Here is a 16,928-nt window from a genome sequence, read left to right on the forward strand (position 1 = left end):
TCGGGCGAATACTGAAGAACATTGTAAAATGTCCTCTTAGAGGTACTGTATTTGTTGGCTGGATTTATGCCCGTACAGACTGGTTGAAGTTGCTGAGTCAAAATTGGACGGGAGGAGACAAAACCGGGTTAACGGTTGTTGCCTTCTGCTTGGAGAGTTACCGTCGCTTTTGACATGCACAACATGGATCGCCTTGTGTCTGTGTTACATGTAGTGCTGTGATCTCTCCACAAATACTGCATTCAAGCTACATTCATGTCCGAAACATACGATAAAATCGCCAAACACTTATAAATGGCTGCAAATCGTTTTCCTGGTCACGTCACTCGATCCAAGAAAGCATACAATGATTGTGGAGAAGATTGCGCACTGGCCTGGGGCCCCAGGTGGCCAGTGGTGACCAGTGGTGACCAGTACCGTCATCAGAGACGCGAAGCGCACGAGATCCGAATCTAAACATTTGGTGACGGCAGCGGCTGCAAACTACAGCAATCGAAAGTCACGGGCAGTGATAAATTGCTCTGCACCGGCGGGGTCAGAAGTACCAGCTTAGACAACCTTGATACCGGTACAGTAGCGCCTTTTACAATAGCCGAGCTGCTTCCCTCATTCATTATAAAACCTATTACACAGTAAATTATGTGCGACTGACAGCTTGATGCGAGTGCAAAGTAGTGCTTGAGCGAGTGCAAAGCGTCGAAGATACAATATGACACAACAAAGCATACCGGAACACACGTCCTCAGTTGCTGCTTTTTTCATTCTTCATCAAAAGTTTTCTTCGGCACCTCCAGGTAAACACACTTAGTCATCAAATCTTATGCGAGGCTCGTCGTCGCTATCCGGAAAGCACCCTAAGACAGCCCTAGGCTATGACAACGAGAAAAAGTCTAAAGCCATGAATGCCACGGCAGTTCTCATCATGCGCGAATACAAAACAAACACCCACACGATCCATAGGTTCCTTGTTGAAAGCCGCAATGACTTACGGTGTTCTTCATGAAGTGTTTTAACTGAAAGCATAACCTTCGGGACCAAATGTCCACTCCGAAACACCAAGCCCAAACATATCCACTTCGATTGAGAAAGCGGTGTTTCACACGGAAAATCTTTAGATTTAAACATCTGCATTGACATTGTATAGATCATTCAGTCCTGTAAAGTGTGGGTCGCACTGCGACCACAAGAAGAATATTGGCGGCATATTTTGCCGTACAGTGTAAGCTGAAGTTTAACCTTCACGCGTATTAAATTACTTCGCTAGTCGTAACTTATGTAGCAACATTCACCTAGGTGGCATCACTGGTACAAAGGATATCAGATATACATCACCATTCTACTTTATTAAAGTAAATGTGATGTTTCTGATACAGGCTGAAATGACACGCTCGATAATTCAATGTAGATCTATTAAAACAGGCGTATCATGTGCGATGTAAATTTATCTAAGTTTTCTTAAGGAAACCGCCTCCTGAAACTTTGGATACAACATTCAGAAAATAAGATTAGCATCAATACGCTCAGTGGCAACGCTCACTACCGAATCACAATGTAAACTCAATTCACACAAAAAACGAATGCGAGGCGAGATAAGTAAACATGAAATATAACACACGGTTACGGTATGGTCGCTACAGCTACACCAACGCGAGCCAAATCATCTGTAGCATATACATCTTTATTTTTTACCTGCAGTGATCTTAGAACTACCTGGGCATTCATTAATGTCTTTTTGTGATTTAAAAATATTCTTGAGATTTAAACCCTGACGTGTTTGAGAGGTCGAGTAAAATCGCACACAAAACGACGAAGTGATCCACGACCCCGACTACTGTACCTCAACGGTAAATAAGAGCAACCTTCTACGTGCAGAGCCTAAAAAAAAACGGAACCCCGTACGGACAGCAAAAAAAAAAGAACCCTGTTTCCGCACCCTTTCGCGTAACGCTACTGATCGTCACTCTGGCGTTTCAGATTTTGCAGCCACATTTGGTCCCTATGACACCAATGCCAGTGTCCACTCCAACTTGCTGCTCACTTCTCATTCTCCGAGCACACCAACATCCACTCACAGCATGCCATCAATCAAAGCCAACGTGGACGATTCTGTCGAGAGTATCAACCGACTGAACACGGTTGCTCGAGGCAGCTTGATGCTTTTGATTGTGACGTTGCTGTTGGCTGGCGTCGTAGCTTGCGACCTCGCGATGGAGATGAATATCTTGTCCAGCAGATCAGGAATCCTTTTGTTCAGCAACGTCAGCGACCCAGGCAACTACACCAGCGCCACCACGGGTGTCAATGATGTCTCGGAGTCGTCCTGCAGCCCAAACACAGTCAGCTTGAGCCAAATCGAGTACCATTCCAGCCATCGCTACTATACTCTCCTCAAAGAAGCAGACCTTCAGCCACCAGTCTTCAAGGACAGCCATCGTGTACTCTGCAATGACAGCGACGCGCAGGACGTTGGCTTCGCATACTGTCTACCTATCACTGGACGCAAAGACTCGCCGTTTTGTTCTGGAGCGGATCGAATGGACCTACTAGCGCAACATTCAGCCAAGACTCGTTGTTACGCCAGTGTGCTACACATGCTGCTAGTTGAAGTGTATGAGGGGCTCTACGCGCTCGGTAAAGCGCCACTAATCGTCTACGGGTCGCTACTCGGTGCTGTGCGTAACGGGTCCATGATTCCCTTTACTGAGGACATAGATATCGCATACAGCGGACAACTTGATGACTTGGGTCGTGCTCTGGTGGCAAAGGGCTATCACTTCTTCTTTCTCAACATTTGGCGTGTCTGCGTGGCCCCAACGCACCCGCTTGCCGCCACACTTTACACTTCAAGACTGCCGATCGCTCGGAATTATTCCGTGCCGTATCTTGATCTCTATGCGATGGAGAAGGTCAATGAGACCGAGTGGAGGTTGGAGAAGTACGGAGATAAGACGCTACCAGTCGAGAAAGTGAAGCCATTCTCCCAAGTGACAATCAATGGACTGCCGTTTGACACTGTGCGCGACCCGCACTATTTCTTAAAGGAAACGTACGGTGACGACTACATGGTCCCAAAACCACGGAAGTGAAGAACTGCACTGAAAAATGAGATAAAACCTTTTTTTTGCTCAACAAGTTGCGGTTTAGATCATTTTTTAAATCGATTGCTCCCCCACCTTTTATTAGGCATGGAGAAAATAAGAGGTTGCAGCCTAATTTTACACGGACCTTTTGGCTTAGAAATCATATTACGTTCTCCGTACAGAAATCTGCCTGAATAAGGAACGGGGTTTCAACTAATAACCTCGCAATTTTTATAGTCGGGAAAGATTTAGGGAGATGGGATAGTGATGGGCAAGGATCCAATTTAAAAAAAATGGGCGCGCAGTAGGTGATCCTCCTTCGCTTCAAGCCCTACGAGCCGAACTTCATTCCTACCTTTACATTCAACCTCACTAGCCGACTGCGTCCTCAGCACCCCCATGTCCTCCAATCGTCTCCGCCTCACCTGATCCGAGAAGGTAGCCATCCTCGAGAAGACTGCTCGCTCACCTAGTCTGTCGTATAATGAGCTAGCTGAGTAGATCGCCTAGGCGAAGGCCGTACAGCGTCGACCAGCTAACTACACTGCTATGGTGCGATGCTGCATGGTCTAAAGTTAGCGCTTCCACGATTCAGCACTGCTGGAATCACTCTGGTCTCATTCAAAAGTCGAATCTTCAATTTATCCTAACTTAATTCAATACATGCCCATGATCCGATATTATAGTCTGTTTTTAGCGAGGCATTGTCAGCTTATACAATCTCTTTTTTAATTTATATCAGGCGTTCCTTATTCAGGCAGATTTCTGTATTGAAGATGTGAATGAAAAAAAAAGGTGTAAATGGACTCACAGCTCAGCACCTTGTTGTCCTTTAACTTCATAAAAAAGCTCATCATTCTGTTCAGGTAGTGTTTGTTGCAACTACGATATAGAGCAATGTCCAAATGGAAAAGCATCCGACTTTTGTTCTGGCAACTTATTTCAAAATGTAAAAAAGTCGACAAAAACTGGCATATAAAAAAAACAGGTTACCTATCTAATAGCAAAAGCGATGATGCTTTCGGCACGCTGGCAATCCAATCTCGAGCTAATCCAGCGAAAGCATGCCGTCCTGAGCGGCTGTTGCCTCGGTTTATGCCACGAGCTTCATCGATAATGGAGCCCATCAAGTTAATGACGTGATCAGCCCCCCTAGGACAACCACGCTCGCTCCCAGGAACTTGTCATTGTCTGCCGAGGGCAATAAAGCCCCTCCATTACTGCGCTGAAGACGAGATCTGGACTAAGATCTAAAAAAATACAAAACGGGCAAGGCTCAGAATACCCAAGTCGAGGAAAAGAAATTCACTGGATGAAGATGGTAACCAGCCTACGCGATGGACCATTTTGCTGACAAATCAATCTATGCGATGGGCCATTTTGCTGGTAATCGAAGCTCGATATAAGATCAGAAGAATTTTGACACCACCAGCACGGACACAAAGGGAATACGTCCAAAGTGGGAAGATGCAATTTCTGAGTTTTAACGAGCCTGGAGAGACTGGAAACCTAGAATTGCAGTATCAACTCTGTCCGACTAGCAATCAAAAGCAAAAGAATGAGGAAAAGAAGGTGATGGCTCAAACAGCGATGACGACGTCAGGAGCTCCCCCTTAAGCCCGAGCGCTTGGACCGTACAAGATACGGACAATTTCTTATCTTGTACGGTCCAAGATAAAAAATGCTAAACTTAAATTTGTATCGAATAATACAACTATTCAGTCAGCGAGGGGTAGGTGATGTATCCATCATCGACAAAAATGATACATTAAAAAGGAAATTGGTCACAAGCGTATCGCACAGCTGCCCGCTTCTGGCGCCACTCAATCATACTCACTTTCAGATTTGCGGTCCAGAGCGCAAGTGTTGCTGCCGCACCAGGATGGCTTTTCGGGCAAGGTGGGGAGAGCTACGGAAGGTTGGGTGGACGTCAAAACAAACCACAGGTCAGGCGATTTCACGTATCTTCCGCCCGGCAAAACGACCAAGGGTATGCGCAGTTTAGATTACTTTGCTGGAGCAAACGAGCTGATGATTTACCTTGACAAGGTCGACCTAGGTAAGGCATCGTCTGCTCAAACTTGTCTGGTGGACTGTCTAACACTGGTATCCCGTTTGTGGAGCTTAGGATGCAGAAGTTACCGTCCGATAAGGCCATGCAAAGGAATAAGAAGCTTGTACCAAGGCCAAAAGCGGCAGCTAAGGCCATCGCAAGATCCAAGCTGCTGCGAAAGCTACTCGGAGGGATATCAACCCGTCAACTAAAAAGAAACTTATGGCAGTGGCAAAGACGATACAACTGCAAAAGAATAGCGGCGACGAAGATAAGTGGTAAGCTGGAGGTACAGTATACTGTGAAATCTAATCGTGTATCTCTATTGCAGCTCTTGCTGTGCCGGTATCAGCTCCTCATACGCCAGTATTACCACCGACGAGAGTCATATCCGGTGTTCCTCCTTGTGATTCGTCCAGCAGTGCAAACAGTGAAGCATACAGCTCACCTGGGTGTGCAGCTACTTCACCGGTGACGTCACGAAACCTTGATCCAGACTTTGTGCGGACGTCAGTGACTCTTCTTTTGACTCAATCCTTGATGAAGACCCACTCGATGATTGCAATAGCACAGTGGGAGCACCAACCGAAGAGGAGGCAAATGAAGTACGTGTCGGTGCCAATAACGGAGGTATACACATAACGTTTATACATCTTACGATGTTCCACTAACTTGTATGCATTTGGTTTACATTAGATGTCAATACTAGCGGCGGCTTCATGGACTACGCGACGTTTGAATCTAAAGCTGAGAATGATGATGGTGAGGACAACGATTCATCTGAGGATTGCGTTGACGCAAATGATGAGCGCCTACCAGTGCCGCCGGATATGCGGTTTGATGATGATTAGGTGTCTTCTATTGGTGGCATGGCAAACATTGCGTCAGGCCAGGCGTCCGATGTATTCCTGAAGGAGATGAGAGAGACAGGTTGGGGGAACTTGACGACGCACACGCCGTACGATTATTTGATGCAGCCTTATGAGCCTCGGCCGCCCCAGGCAATGTTTGACGACTACCCTAACTTATATAGCGGAGTGTCTGGACCATCCTCTCGGGCATTAGCGGCGGCAGCCATGCATTCCGGAGCGTTCTTCTATTTCCTTTAGCCTGTATTATGGGAAGACATCACTACTGAGACGAACAACTACTTCGACAGCAAGATTGACGAACGAGTAAGAGGGCAATATTTGAAACAAGCTGCGCGTGACAGAAGCACCCAAATTTCAAACGGAAGACGCGTGAGACGATTCGTGAAGAACATCTCAAAATTCCGTCGGTTACGCCTCGTGAGCTGTGTGTTTTTGTGGGATTGTTGCTGGCGAGATATACCGCCCCAACAAGGAGAAATTGGCGAACCACTGGCGAACGACCGATGAAGGTGGAAAGTTCTAACGAGGACGCACGAGCAGCCACAGATCGAGCCTGGAAATTACGACCCGTGATTGATGCACTTCAGAATCGTTTCGCTGCTGGCTATACTCCCCCGGCCGTCATGGCCTTCAACGAGGCCATGCTTCCCTCTCGGATGACTTTCAACAGAATGAGGGTCTACATGAAAGACAAGCCCCATAAATGGGGCACAAAGTTGTTCATGTTGTGCGGCTCCACAGCCGCCTACTGCATTCGGTGAGTAGCATGTGTGTCTTCGGACACACCTGCAATTTGGTTTTGGTCTCAAAGCTCCCAAAGCTCCCTTATCATGTATCAAACATACTAACTTCAATTGTATGTTGTATCTTACAGCTTTGCAGTGTACTGCGGTAAAAAAAGAGCCTGCTAGTAGCACCAGCTCCACGGACTATAAGTCCGTCTCAGCAGCAGTCGCTCGCAGTCTCAAAGAAATATTCGGCCCGACGGCACCGGAAAACGGCGACATGCGACTCGTAGTGACCGACAGATTCTACACAACGTTGCCACTTTCCGTGCAATTGCTCACTATGGAATTTTACTCAATAGGGACTGTCCGTACCGATAGACTGGGGATGGGTGCACAGTTGATCCCGAAGAAGAAGAAAGGTGAAGCGAAGAAGACCCAACAAGTACCAAAAAATCACCCTGCAAATATTCAACGTGGAACGTTCGTCGTCACAAAAGCCTCTCGTGTTCCTGACATGCGTCTGGTGCGCTGGTGGGACACCCGTGCTGTCTAAATGCTGCGTACCGGTGGCAGCGTGGAGATAGATCGTATTGTGCGCCGCGATAAGCTCACTGGAGATCAGCAAGAGTTAGAGTGCCCACGGATATTTAAAGTCTATCAAACATACATGGGAGGAGTGGACGTACACGACCAGCAACGCTTACAACGGTAAGTACTCAAAACACGTATTATACAAGATTAAGTGACTTCTAAACGTGTATGTTACATGTTGTAGGTACTCGCTGCAGCTGTATATCAAGTAAAAGAAATATTACAAGTCACTATTTCTAGGTCTTGCTGGCCTCGCTGTGATCTACGCCTATATAATTTACAGCGCTGGGCGTGTTGCCGCAAACCTCTCCAAGCTTACTCACGTCAAGTTTGTGAAGCAGCTGCATCTTGAGCTGTGTCAACTGCGTGATATTGACTGGGAGAACTTGAGTATCAATGAGAACTTTCAAGCGACACCCTCGAAACAAGTCCTGCACCGACAATTCGCCCACCAACCCTTGCAGAACGACGAATGGCGGCCAGGAAACAATCAATCAGAGAGAAAACGGAGAACAAGGGCGTGTAAGGTTTGTTCGATCCTCAAGGGGACTGACAATGCCCGTGGTGGTGACTCTTCTACTTACTGCAGCGCATGCAAGCTACCGACCGCATCGAAGAGGCCCCTCGCGTGGCGTGTCTTGCTGTGTGAAAAAAATACGACACAGCCCCAACGGCGCCGTAATGTCTTGTTTTTACATTTGGCACAAGGCTGGCGCAATGGAAGCGTGCTACCTACGAAGGCCGCTAAGAAGCACTAGATCCGCGCGCGACGGCCTGGAGCACGAATGGAGGTCGACACTAACGCAGAGAGCAAGGTCGATGGCGGAGATACCGAGGAGCACACCGAGAACGTGCAATCTAGTGATGAGTGTGCAGGTGCTGCCCGAAAGCGGGCCCGTCTGGCAGTCGAAACTGAGGTTGCTGACTAATCATTTGCATGCGTCCGTAGATTTCTACTTAGTTTCACTATGGGCTTTTCGTGCGCCATGGAATTTTTTTACATCTGATTTTTTGCATTTATTATGTACTTCTGTTCCTCATCTTTGTTCAGTCTCCACACGACATTTTCCCACTCCCGCCCCGGTTTTACTGACAATTAAACAACTTAGTAGTGATAGCATGTATTTCTGCAACTCTTGTACTAAATATACAGTGGAGGTCCAAAATAAGTTAGAAACCTCTCGTCTACGAGTAGGGTTAGCTTGAGGCTATCGACTATACAAGCTACCAAACATGTTAATTTTTGTGAGCAAACTCGTACCCTCACATACACGTTAGAGTATATAGAGTTTAGTGAGATAGTGGGGCCGAAAAAGGCTCGGTTTCAAGGGGTTAACGGCAGTATTTCGAGATGCCACTTACGTTTTAGTTTCGGAAGAGAATGATGGGGATTCGAGCAGTAATGACTCTTGTAGCGGTTCTCGCCGTCACCATTTGGTATGCGATCCATTAAACGTACACGCTGTGTATCGTGGTACACTTGGGCCAATTCTCTTAGACGTTTTTCGGGCAATCCCGGCTGTACCGGAGAAGCAATTGTTGAATTCGGGCTACCTGGCTCGCCTGATCAACCAGAAAAAGCCAGCCCATCATGAAGGAGAACACTACTAATACAGAAATGTCGGCATGACTTTCTGTTTTCCGGTTGAAAAATCTGTAGATTTAGCTCGTGTCACAGACACGATTTAAATCTACTTCGTATTTATCTAGCCAAATTTCTTCCTTTTATCGTTTTTGCTTATTTTGTTGTCACATTCGAACGCGTGGCGTTCTTCAAACGACCGAGCTATCAAGCTGTTAGGTTTCGAGAGAATAACCGGAGCGGACACACGAATGGCAAGCAGCCAACCTTCCTCTGCTTTCACCCGTAAGAGCGTCATCTTAGCTTCTTATGTGTGTGGACATAATTATGACTAAGCCCTGTAACGACGGGTACACTGTGTGAGTGTGGTGGCTGCGATTGGGAGTGAAATGGACAGATAAAGCGCGCTAGCGTTAGTACAAAGTCAGGCAGGGAGGCCAGGTGTGTTCTCGACAACGCCTTCAAAACGAAAGGAGAAGCGACGCAGGGCGTATGCAACAAGAATACAAGTCTCCATGCAACAGCTCTACTACAGCCTATCAACGACGTCTGCTGTGTGATGCAAAGTAAAATGCGCGGGTTCCTGTTGACTTATGTGGGTGCCATTGAAGGCAGCGCTGCAGACTCGCGACTAGAACGGAGTCGAAAATCGCCTTCCCTGTGGCTACGGACGACCATTACGCTGGAAGCTGCAATTCTTGATCGTGTGACCGACGCCGCACGCTCAAAGAGGGAAATGAAAAGTGAGATTAAGTTTGTTAGCGCTGATGTTCTCTGAGGTTCGTCAATCCTTTAAGCGCGCTGTATCAGCTTCTCAGCGGATGTCCGTCGCTCCTTCCTTCACTATGCTCTCAGCAGTACCTACTGCGCTTATCGTCGATACGCAGGGTCTCATTGCCGCTAACTTTTGTCGTCTGTTGACTCGCAATATCTTCAACTGCTACATAGACGATATGCAATCCAACACGCCTTTATCAAAGTGCAAGCTTCGACATCCCGGATGCACTTCGTCGCGCGTTATTCCATTCTTGGCCAATCCAATACCAACATTCACCAACAGTGTCTTCAAACGTTGCTTGTCCAGGGGCTTAGTGAACGCATCAGCAGGATTGTCGTTGCCATTCACCTCGTGACACACAATCGTTTCTTTTTGCACTTGCATCCTCTCAAAGTGCCATCTCAGCTCAATATGGCTGGTGCGTCGACTGTAGGTAAGATTGGTAGCCAAAACGTGAGCTGCTTGATTGTCGATTCCAAGCCTAAGATCCACCTCTTTCTTCGGTAAAATCGCTTGCAATATGATGCTTGACGCAACACCTTCCATCGTTGCGTCACAAGATGCAACATATTTAGCTTCCGCCGTAGATAAAGCAACAATTGATTGACGTCGAGACATCCAAGAAACAGCATTCCCCGCAAGTGTGAATACGAAACCTGTCGTACTCTTGCGTGACTCGGGTCGTTAGCCCAACCACAGTCTCTAAATCCTTCAAAACCTACTTTGCTGGGTGTGTCCTCTTTACGTGATCTCTCGTATGTGATTACATGCTCCACAGTACCAGCTAAGTATCTAAGTACCCGTTTCAAGGCATCAACATGTTGCGCTGCAAACTTTCTAACCAATCGTCTCAATCGACCGACAGCGTATGCCAAGTCCGGTCGAGTCCCTGTAGCCAGGGACAAAACTTTCCAATCGCTACACGATACTTGAAACCTGTGTCAATTTCGTCGTTCTCATTTAAAAGTATCAATTGAGCATCAGTCCCCATTGGATTGTCTACTGCGTGTGCGTGTTCATACTTAACAAATCAAAATGTATCGTGCATATTTACGTTGACGAATGGTGATGCTCTCAGCAGTTTGTTCCCCTTCAATACCGTCAACAAGCCTTGATCCTTCATTCCGTATGCTTCATCGAGTTCCTTGAACAAGTCCTTCTTCTTAAACTCGTCATTCGTCGCAGCCATAATGTCATCCACGTAAATCAAGACCAACATAATGGTTTCAACGTCAAAACAGTAAACGCATGGTTCCGTCATTGACCGCTAATATCCATGTTCTAGCAACCCATTATTCAGCTTTGAGTTCCACTCAAGTCCTGGTTGCCTTAGACCATACAGCGCCCTCACCACGACATACATGTGACCATCCATTTCGCATGGAACCCCGTCAATTGATTTCAGATACGGTCTTATTCCGAGTAATGCGTTGAGGTAAGCCGTGTTAATGTCTCCACCATACAAATCCAGGTGTAATACAGCGGCCAATGCAACCATCATGTGGAAAGATGACATACGTGTCACAGGGAGAAAGTCTCACGAAAGTCAATTTCTGGTCGCTGGTGATTACCAAATGCAACAATACGAGCTTTGAACCGGATAACGTATCCTTGATGATGCGACTTAAGCGCATAAACCCATCTGGTAATTATAGGCTTCGCGTCTTTCGGAACATCCGTCACCGCAATTTATTCAATGACTTCTTTCAGCTTTAGTGCTGCCATTTCTTCCAATTCACTTTGTCTCCAGAAATCAGCAAAACCGGACCGCATAGCCTCCCTATGATTCTTTGAGATTTTCACATTGCTAGCTCGAATAGGTATGCTATTCTTATCCAAAATACGTGACGTGTGCTGAACAGCATTCACCACATAATCGTCTAAGTGAGAAGGACGTCGACATTCGTGACGTTTACGTAATCCAGTACATGTACGCTTATATTCTTGCTCGTCAGCATTTCGTTCAACTCGTAACGCTTCCGACCGTGTTTCATTACGTTACATCCGTTTCCTAATGTTCTGCTGCATCAATGCACTCGTATCAATTACTTCAAGATTTGATCGTGTATCTGCATCTTCGTCCTGTATATCCTCCAATTCAACATGGTCAATTTCATCCATCGAAGCAATCGTACTTGCAGCAGTAACTCCTTCAACAACTTCACCATCGTAGTTTATCGAGCTGTCTTCTTCACCTTCAAGCTCTTCACCATCCTTAAGAGAACCACACTCTCCAATGACCGAATCGTTTGCATCACAAGTCGTAGCAGACGTTTGTGGAGCTTCACTCTTGCATGACGAGCTCAACTGTTCTGGATCTACAGCTTGTCGATTCACTTCACAATCTTTGGTCTCTGAAACACTCACATCTGAAGCTGGCATGTGAACACTCGGTAATTGAACAGTAATACCTTTAATCTGGTCCAGTGTCTTTTCACTTGCATGTGCAGTTTCATCACAATGATCATCGCTCTGCTTTTGAACAATATCATGACTTTCATTCACAACAACAGCTGCGTAATTCACGCCTCTCTTGAGATTCATGGATTCCAAATCCATAGTCTCGCTTAACCCATTCACAGCGAGAACACTTGACGTCGACTCCAACTCCATAGTAGCGTCTGACTCGTCCATGCTAGATTCTCTGTCATCACTACTCGTAGTAGTTTCTCTGAATACTTCAAAGCGCAGCAATTCAAGGTCTTCATATTCTGCATTTGGAAGGTTGTGGCGATCCTTGTACGTCACCTTCTCCGAAACCCGCAAGTCTGACACAAACTTGGCAGTACGTTCATCCGGGAAGTACACCTGACAGCCCACAACATCTTCTGCGTAACCTATAACAAATCCAACCTTCGCATTGGCGTGGTGTTTACGGCGTCCAGGTGAGACCGGAACGTGTACATACGCCAAAGCTCCAAACTTGCGAATGTGATGAATGTCCTGCTCTATCCCCAACATCATCTCGTACGGTATCCCTTGCGTTTCCTTGTTAAACTCTCAGTTCTTAACGTAGACAGCGTTTCTCAATGCTTCTGTCCACAAACGCTGGGGGAATACAGGTTGGTGCATCATTGCCTTAGTCATCCCAATGATAGACTGACGAGTCCGCTCACATAGGTTCAATTGAGAACTCTTAAGTATTACAAGTACATGCTCAATTGCATGTCCATCGTACCAATTCTCCATCTCTCGGTTGACGAATTTACCACCTTTATCCGATAACACCTGCTGGACCATGTACTTGATGCGTCCCCCACCACTACTCGGTCTACCCGCTTGCCGCTCGGCCCACATCACATATTCCTATATGTGGGTACTGATCACAGTGTTCAACTTGCTAGTCAACAAGTGCACCGTAAAGTATTGGCAACACGGATGACGCGAAGGCTCTAGTTTTAGACATGGTGCAGATTTTGATTTCCGTGGAGACCTGGTACATGCAAGAGCAGATTTTGATGAAGCGAACATCCGTGGCCTTTGCTATGTATTGGTCAAAAGGAAAGAGCAGAAAGAAGATGCCACGGAGGCTGTTGCATTTGTTTTAGCGGGGGGGGGGCATGTGCTCATGTGTAATTCGAGGCGCCATTTGTCAAACCACATCCGAGCAGGCAAGAAACACGACAGCAGCGACGGGGAAGGACAAATAGAACATGCAGAGCAAAGCGAGGGGGGGTGTCGACGATAAAGGAGCGCGAGGTGAGGACTGTGGTATATACGATCCGGCTCTAAACTCATACTATCTGCACAGGCGACGTGCAAGACTTAAAGAAAACGAGCTGAAGAAATTGGCCTTTAAGTGGGTAGCGGTTGTGATTAAGTGGTGACGGCTTCGAGATCGTAGTTGCAGAACTACCGTTTATAATGTACACTTTCTGTGTTGCACGGTCGTGGTGTACGGATCCACACTGATCAACACTGTCATGTCATTCATACTTTCATGTGATAATGATCCGACGTATAAACTAGCAAGCACATTGTATATTGTTGCTCGCGCGTACACATACTATTTGTGAAGTGTAATGGTGCTATACTAATGAGAGAGCCGGTCCGTTTAGAATTGGGCGTCCTCGGAGTGGCTGTTGGGATGCAACTGCATCCGCAGTTTCCTCAGCAAGACCCCGTTTTCTTTTGCGTTGGCATATATTGAACATGGGACGACTGGGCGGCCTGTCGGGGCCGTAGCGCGTGAGCAACGCAACGTACAAGTGCACGCACTCGGAGTGCTTGAAGTAGTACTTACAAGGACATGAGCCCTCGCGGACATTGACGGCCCAGATGGTTTCAGGTTGTCCTTCACGCTTCATTCTGGCATTATTGACTCCCATTTGCGCGCATGCCGACATGACATCGATAGTTTTCTTTCGCGGTCTTACGTAGATTCGAGGGGTTAGTCGCACTCTCACAAGCACGAACTCGCAAACAGCGGGATTCTTATTGGAGCTAGACGATGGCGGCATCTTCTCAATCAGCTCCGATCGTCTAAGTTCTGTTACCCGCCGTCGTATTTGGGGGGGAGGGGGGAATGTTCCGTTTCCCGCAAATATGTCACCAAATAAGCTCTCATGTTTACAGCAGCGGCTGAGCTGGGAAAGAAGTAACCTCATCTTCATTCGCATATGTAAGATGTGTAGGCCTTTTTATGGCGGCGTTAAATGTATCGACCGGATTATTTGCTGCTGCAAATCCGGATGATGTGCGGAGCACTGCCATTTGGCAAAACTATCAGCTGCCACTAATGATAAAAGTATTGCTTAAACTCAGTTAGATCAGGGCCCGCTTTCCAACGACGTACCACCACAGTTTTGGGAGTATGAAACTGGGACTCGGAAGTGGCGTAGTGCACATCGTATACATCGGCGGCTAAAAGGCAAACTTAGCAGGTGATACGTTGTTCCTATCCAACTTCGTTATTATGTGCCAAATGCGCATGAAATACACCACTTTGCTATCGCGAAAGACTGTCATTGCGGCATTGAATTGGGCATCATCGGCATCTCCCATAATGTATCACAGCACCAGTGACGTCATCGTTACCTTGAAGTAAATACTCTTTAGAGATACAAACAATGAGGTGTACTGCGACTCCGTACGCTGTGAGCGTCTGTCTGAGCATTTTAACGACAGCTTTGAGTCAGTCAACGCACCAAACTATAATGAGGACACGGAGCACGAGCTAGTCGATTCAGGTCAGCGTATAGCTATTCTCTGGAAGCTCACCTCGGGTACACGAGATTGCTGAAGATATCTTCCCGACTAGCTACTGAAGTGCTACGCGACCTTCCCCTCACAAATGTGATTGGGCTTTAAATAAGGCTTCTGCAGCGATTATTCCAGAAAAAAGTAAAAACACACGCTCATCGCTGGGATAACACACAAGGGGCTAGGCGACGTGGTTGCCATAGCCGCGGTGCCAACTTAGGTGAGCGAGTGCGAGGCGGGCCCAGCGCTGAGCTCACGAGCGAGCCGAGCACTACACTCTCCAGTACATTATATCTCCATATTTCGAGCGTAGCGAACCGCGGGGGCGCCCAGCCAAGCGAAGCGCGGCTGATCTCTTTTATGCTTTGACCTCTAATAGTCGATTATGTCTTATTGCGACACTCAGAAGGTCAAAACAATACACAGGTCAAGTCAAATGATTTGCTGTGTGTTGAAGCCCATGTGTTTGGCATGTTCTGTCCGATTATTCGCTATCCTGCTTTTAAAACACTGTTCCTGTTTTTTTTTCACAGATTCTATCGCCTTATGTGTATTTGTCTTGCATCTTGTGAATTTCCCCAATCTGTGCATTAAACTGCTACTGTTTTTCATTCGTTCTCAATGTCGAATAACGGTAATCGTTAAACGATTCACGGTGGATCGTTGCTGGCTCAAGAACAAATCCTGATTCGCATCCCGGGACTCGTACATGTAATTCGGACTCTCCTCGACTAGAGCTGTTAGCGTTTAGGGGTCTAAACTCGCTAAACTTTAAAAACCTTAACTCCGAGAAAAGTTTGCAAATAAACTGTAAACTCTGTTTACTAAGCAAAACTTTGTCCAGAGCGCTTGAAGTTGTACCATACAAAACCCTGAGGAAAAATCTTGTGATTTATGTAGTCCGTCAGTCTCCAATTCGCTTCACACACCAATGTCTTCCCATGCCCCTGGCAAGCGTGACCATCACGCTCAAACTCCTGATGTCATCCACGAGCGATTAAACGCTGTGTCGAAAGCCTCGCCAACCCAGCTCGACACCAATTGCAGACAAATGCCGTCGTGAACTTCGTAAATACTTGGAGGAGGTTGCGCCTGATGAATCCGAATCAAGTGAACTGAGTGACGAAGAGGACGAAATAAAAAGTCTTTTTGACTGGTGGAAGGGAAACAGGCACACGTATCGTCATCTAAGCCGTCTTGCCCGAAAGTGTCGTGGGACAGTAGCAACAAGTGTTCCCTTCGAAAGAGCGTTTTCAGCCAGTGGCAACATTGTTACAGCCAAGAGGTGTTCACTAGCACCAGAATTGGTACGAGCAGGGGTCTGAATAAAAAATTTCAGTATCACTAAAATCAGATTATAAAATATAAAAACGGATTACTGCAACCTTCTTAAAAATATGAATATGATATTGCTCCAATATTTCCAGTATAATTTACAAAAGTAGGCTCATAGAAACTTTAGATGCCTTACGAAGCAATTGGACGTCTCAGCACCGAATCTTGATGTCTGTATTGCCCATACTAGCTCTTAGTTATGAATCTGATAGCCAATCATTATCTCATAGTCCACAAACAAGCAGCTTGCAATGATCAACGAAGGTGTTCTTTCAGCTGCAGAAGCTGCAGCGGTCAAGTGATTCGAGATCTGAAGCAGGTGTAGCAAGATGAGGACATGCAAGGAAGATTACGCGACGCATATTCTTTGTGCTGGTCCAAGCAAGAGCGCTAAGCATGGAGGAGACAGTGGTGATACTATCTACAGCGAGTTGTTGAAGCAGCTACCCCCAACATCAAATGCATGCGAGCGATTATTCTCGCAGTGCAAGCTGGTGCTTACACCTTGGCGGACATGCATGTCGCCTGCCAATTTTGAGTTGATTATGTTTTTGCATGCAAACAGGGATTTATTGGATGTGACGAGGTTAGCTTCAGCTGGAAGTGACGCAGAGCTGTAGGCAATACTGCAATACTTACTGCAGATTTTTTATTGGTAATTGTGGAATTTCCCTTTTTATTATTGCGCGGACCCACCGTCAATTCCG

The 16,928-nt window shown here is 46.6% G+C and overlaps 1 protein-coding gene across 1 annotated transcript; it reads left to right on the forward strand.

Moving 5' to 3' along the window:
• Positions 1-2,153: 2,153 nt before the first annotated feature.
• PITG_22756 (uncharacterized protein) lies at positions 2,154-3,086 on the forward strand (the record flags this gene model as incomplete). Its single annotated transcript, XM_002998756.1, has 1 exon — positions 2,154-3,086. The coding sequence occupies one exon, from the start codon at positions 2,154-2,156 to the stop codon at positions 3,084-3,086; it is 933 nt and encodes a 310-aa protein (XP_002998802.1).
• Positions 3,087-16,928: the final 13,842 nt, after the last annotated feature.

Source organism: Phytophthora infestans, genomic scaffold, assembly GCF_000142945.1.
Source record: "Phytophthora infestans T30-4 supercont1.7 genomic scaffold, whole genome shotgun sequence".
Classification (NCBI taxonomy): domain Eukaryota; phylum Oomycota; class Peronosporomycetes; order Peronosporales; family Peronosporaceae; genus Phytophthora; species Phytophthora infestans.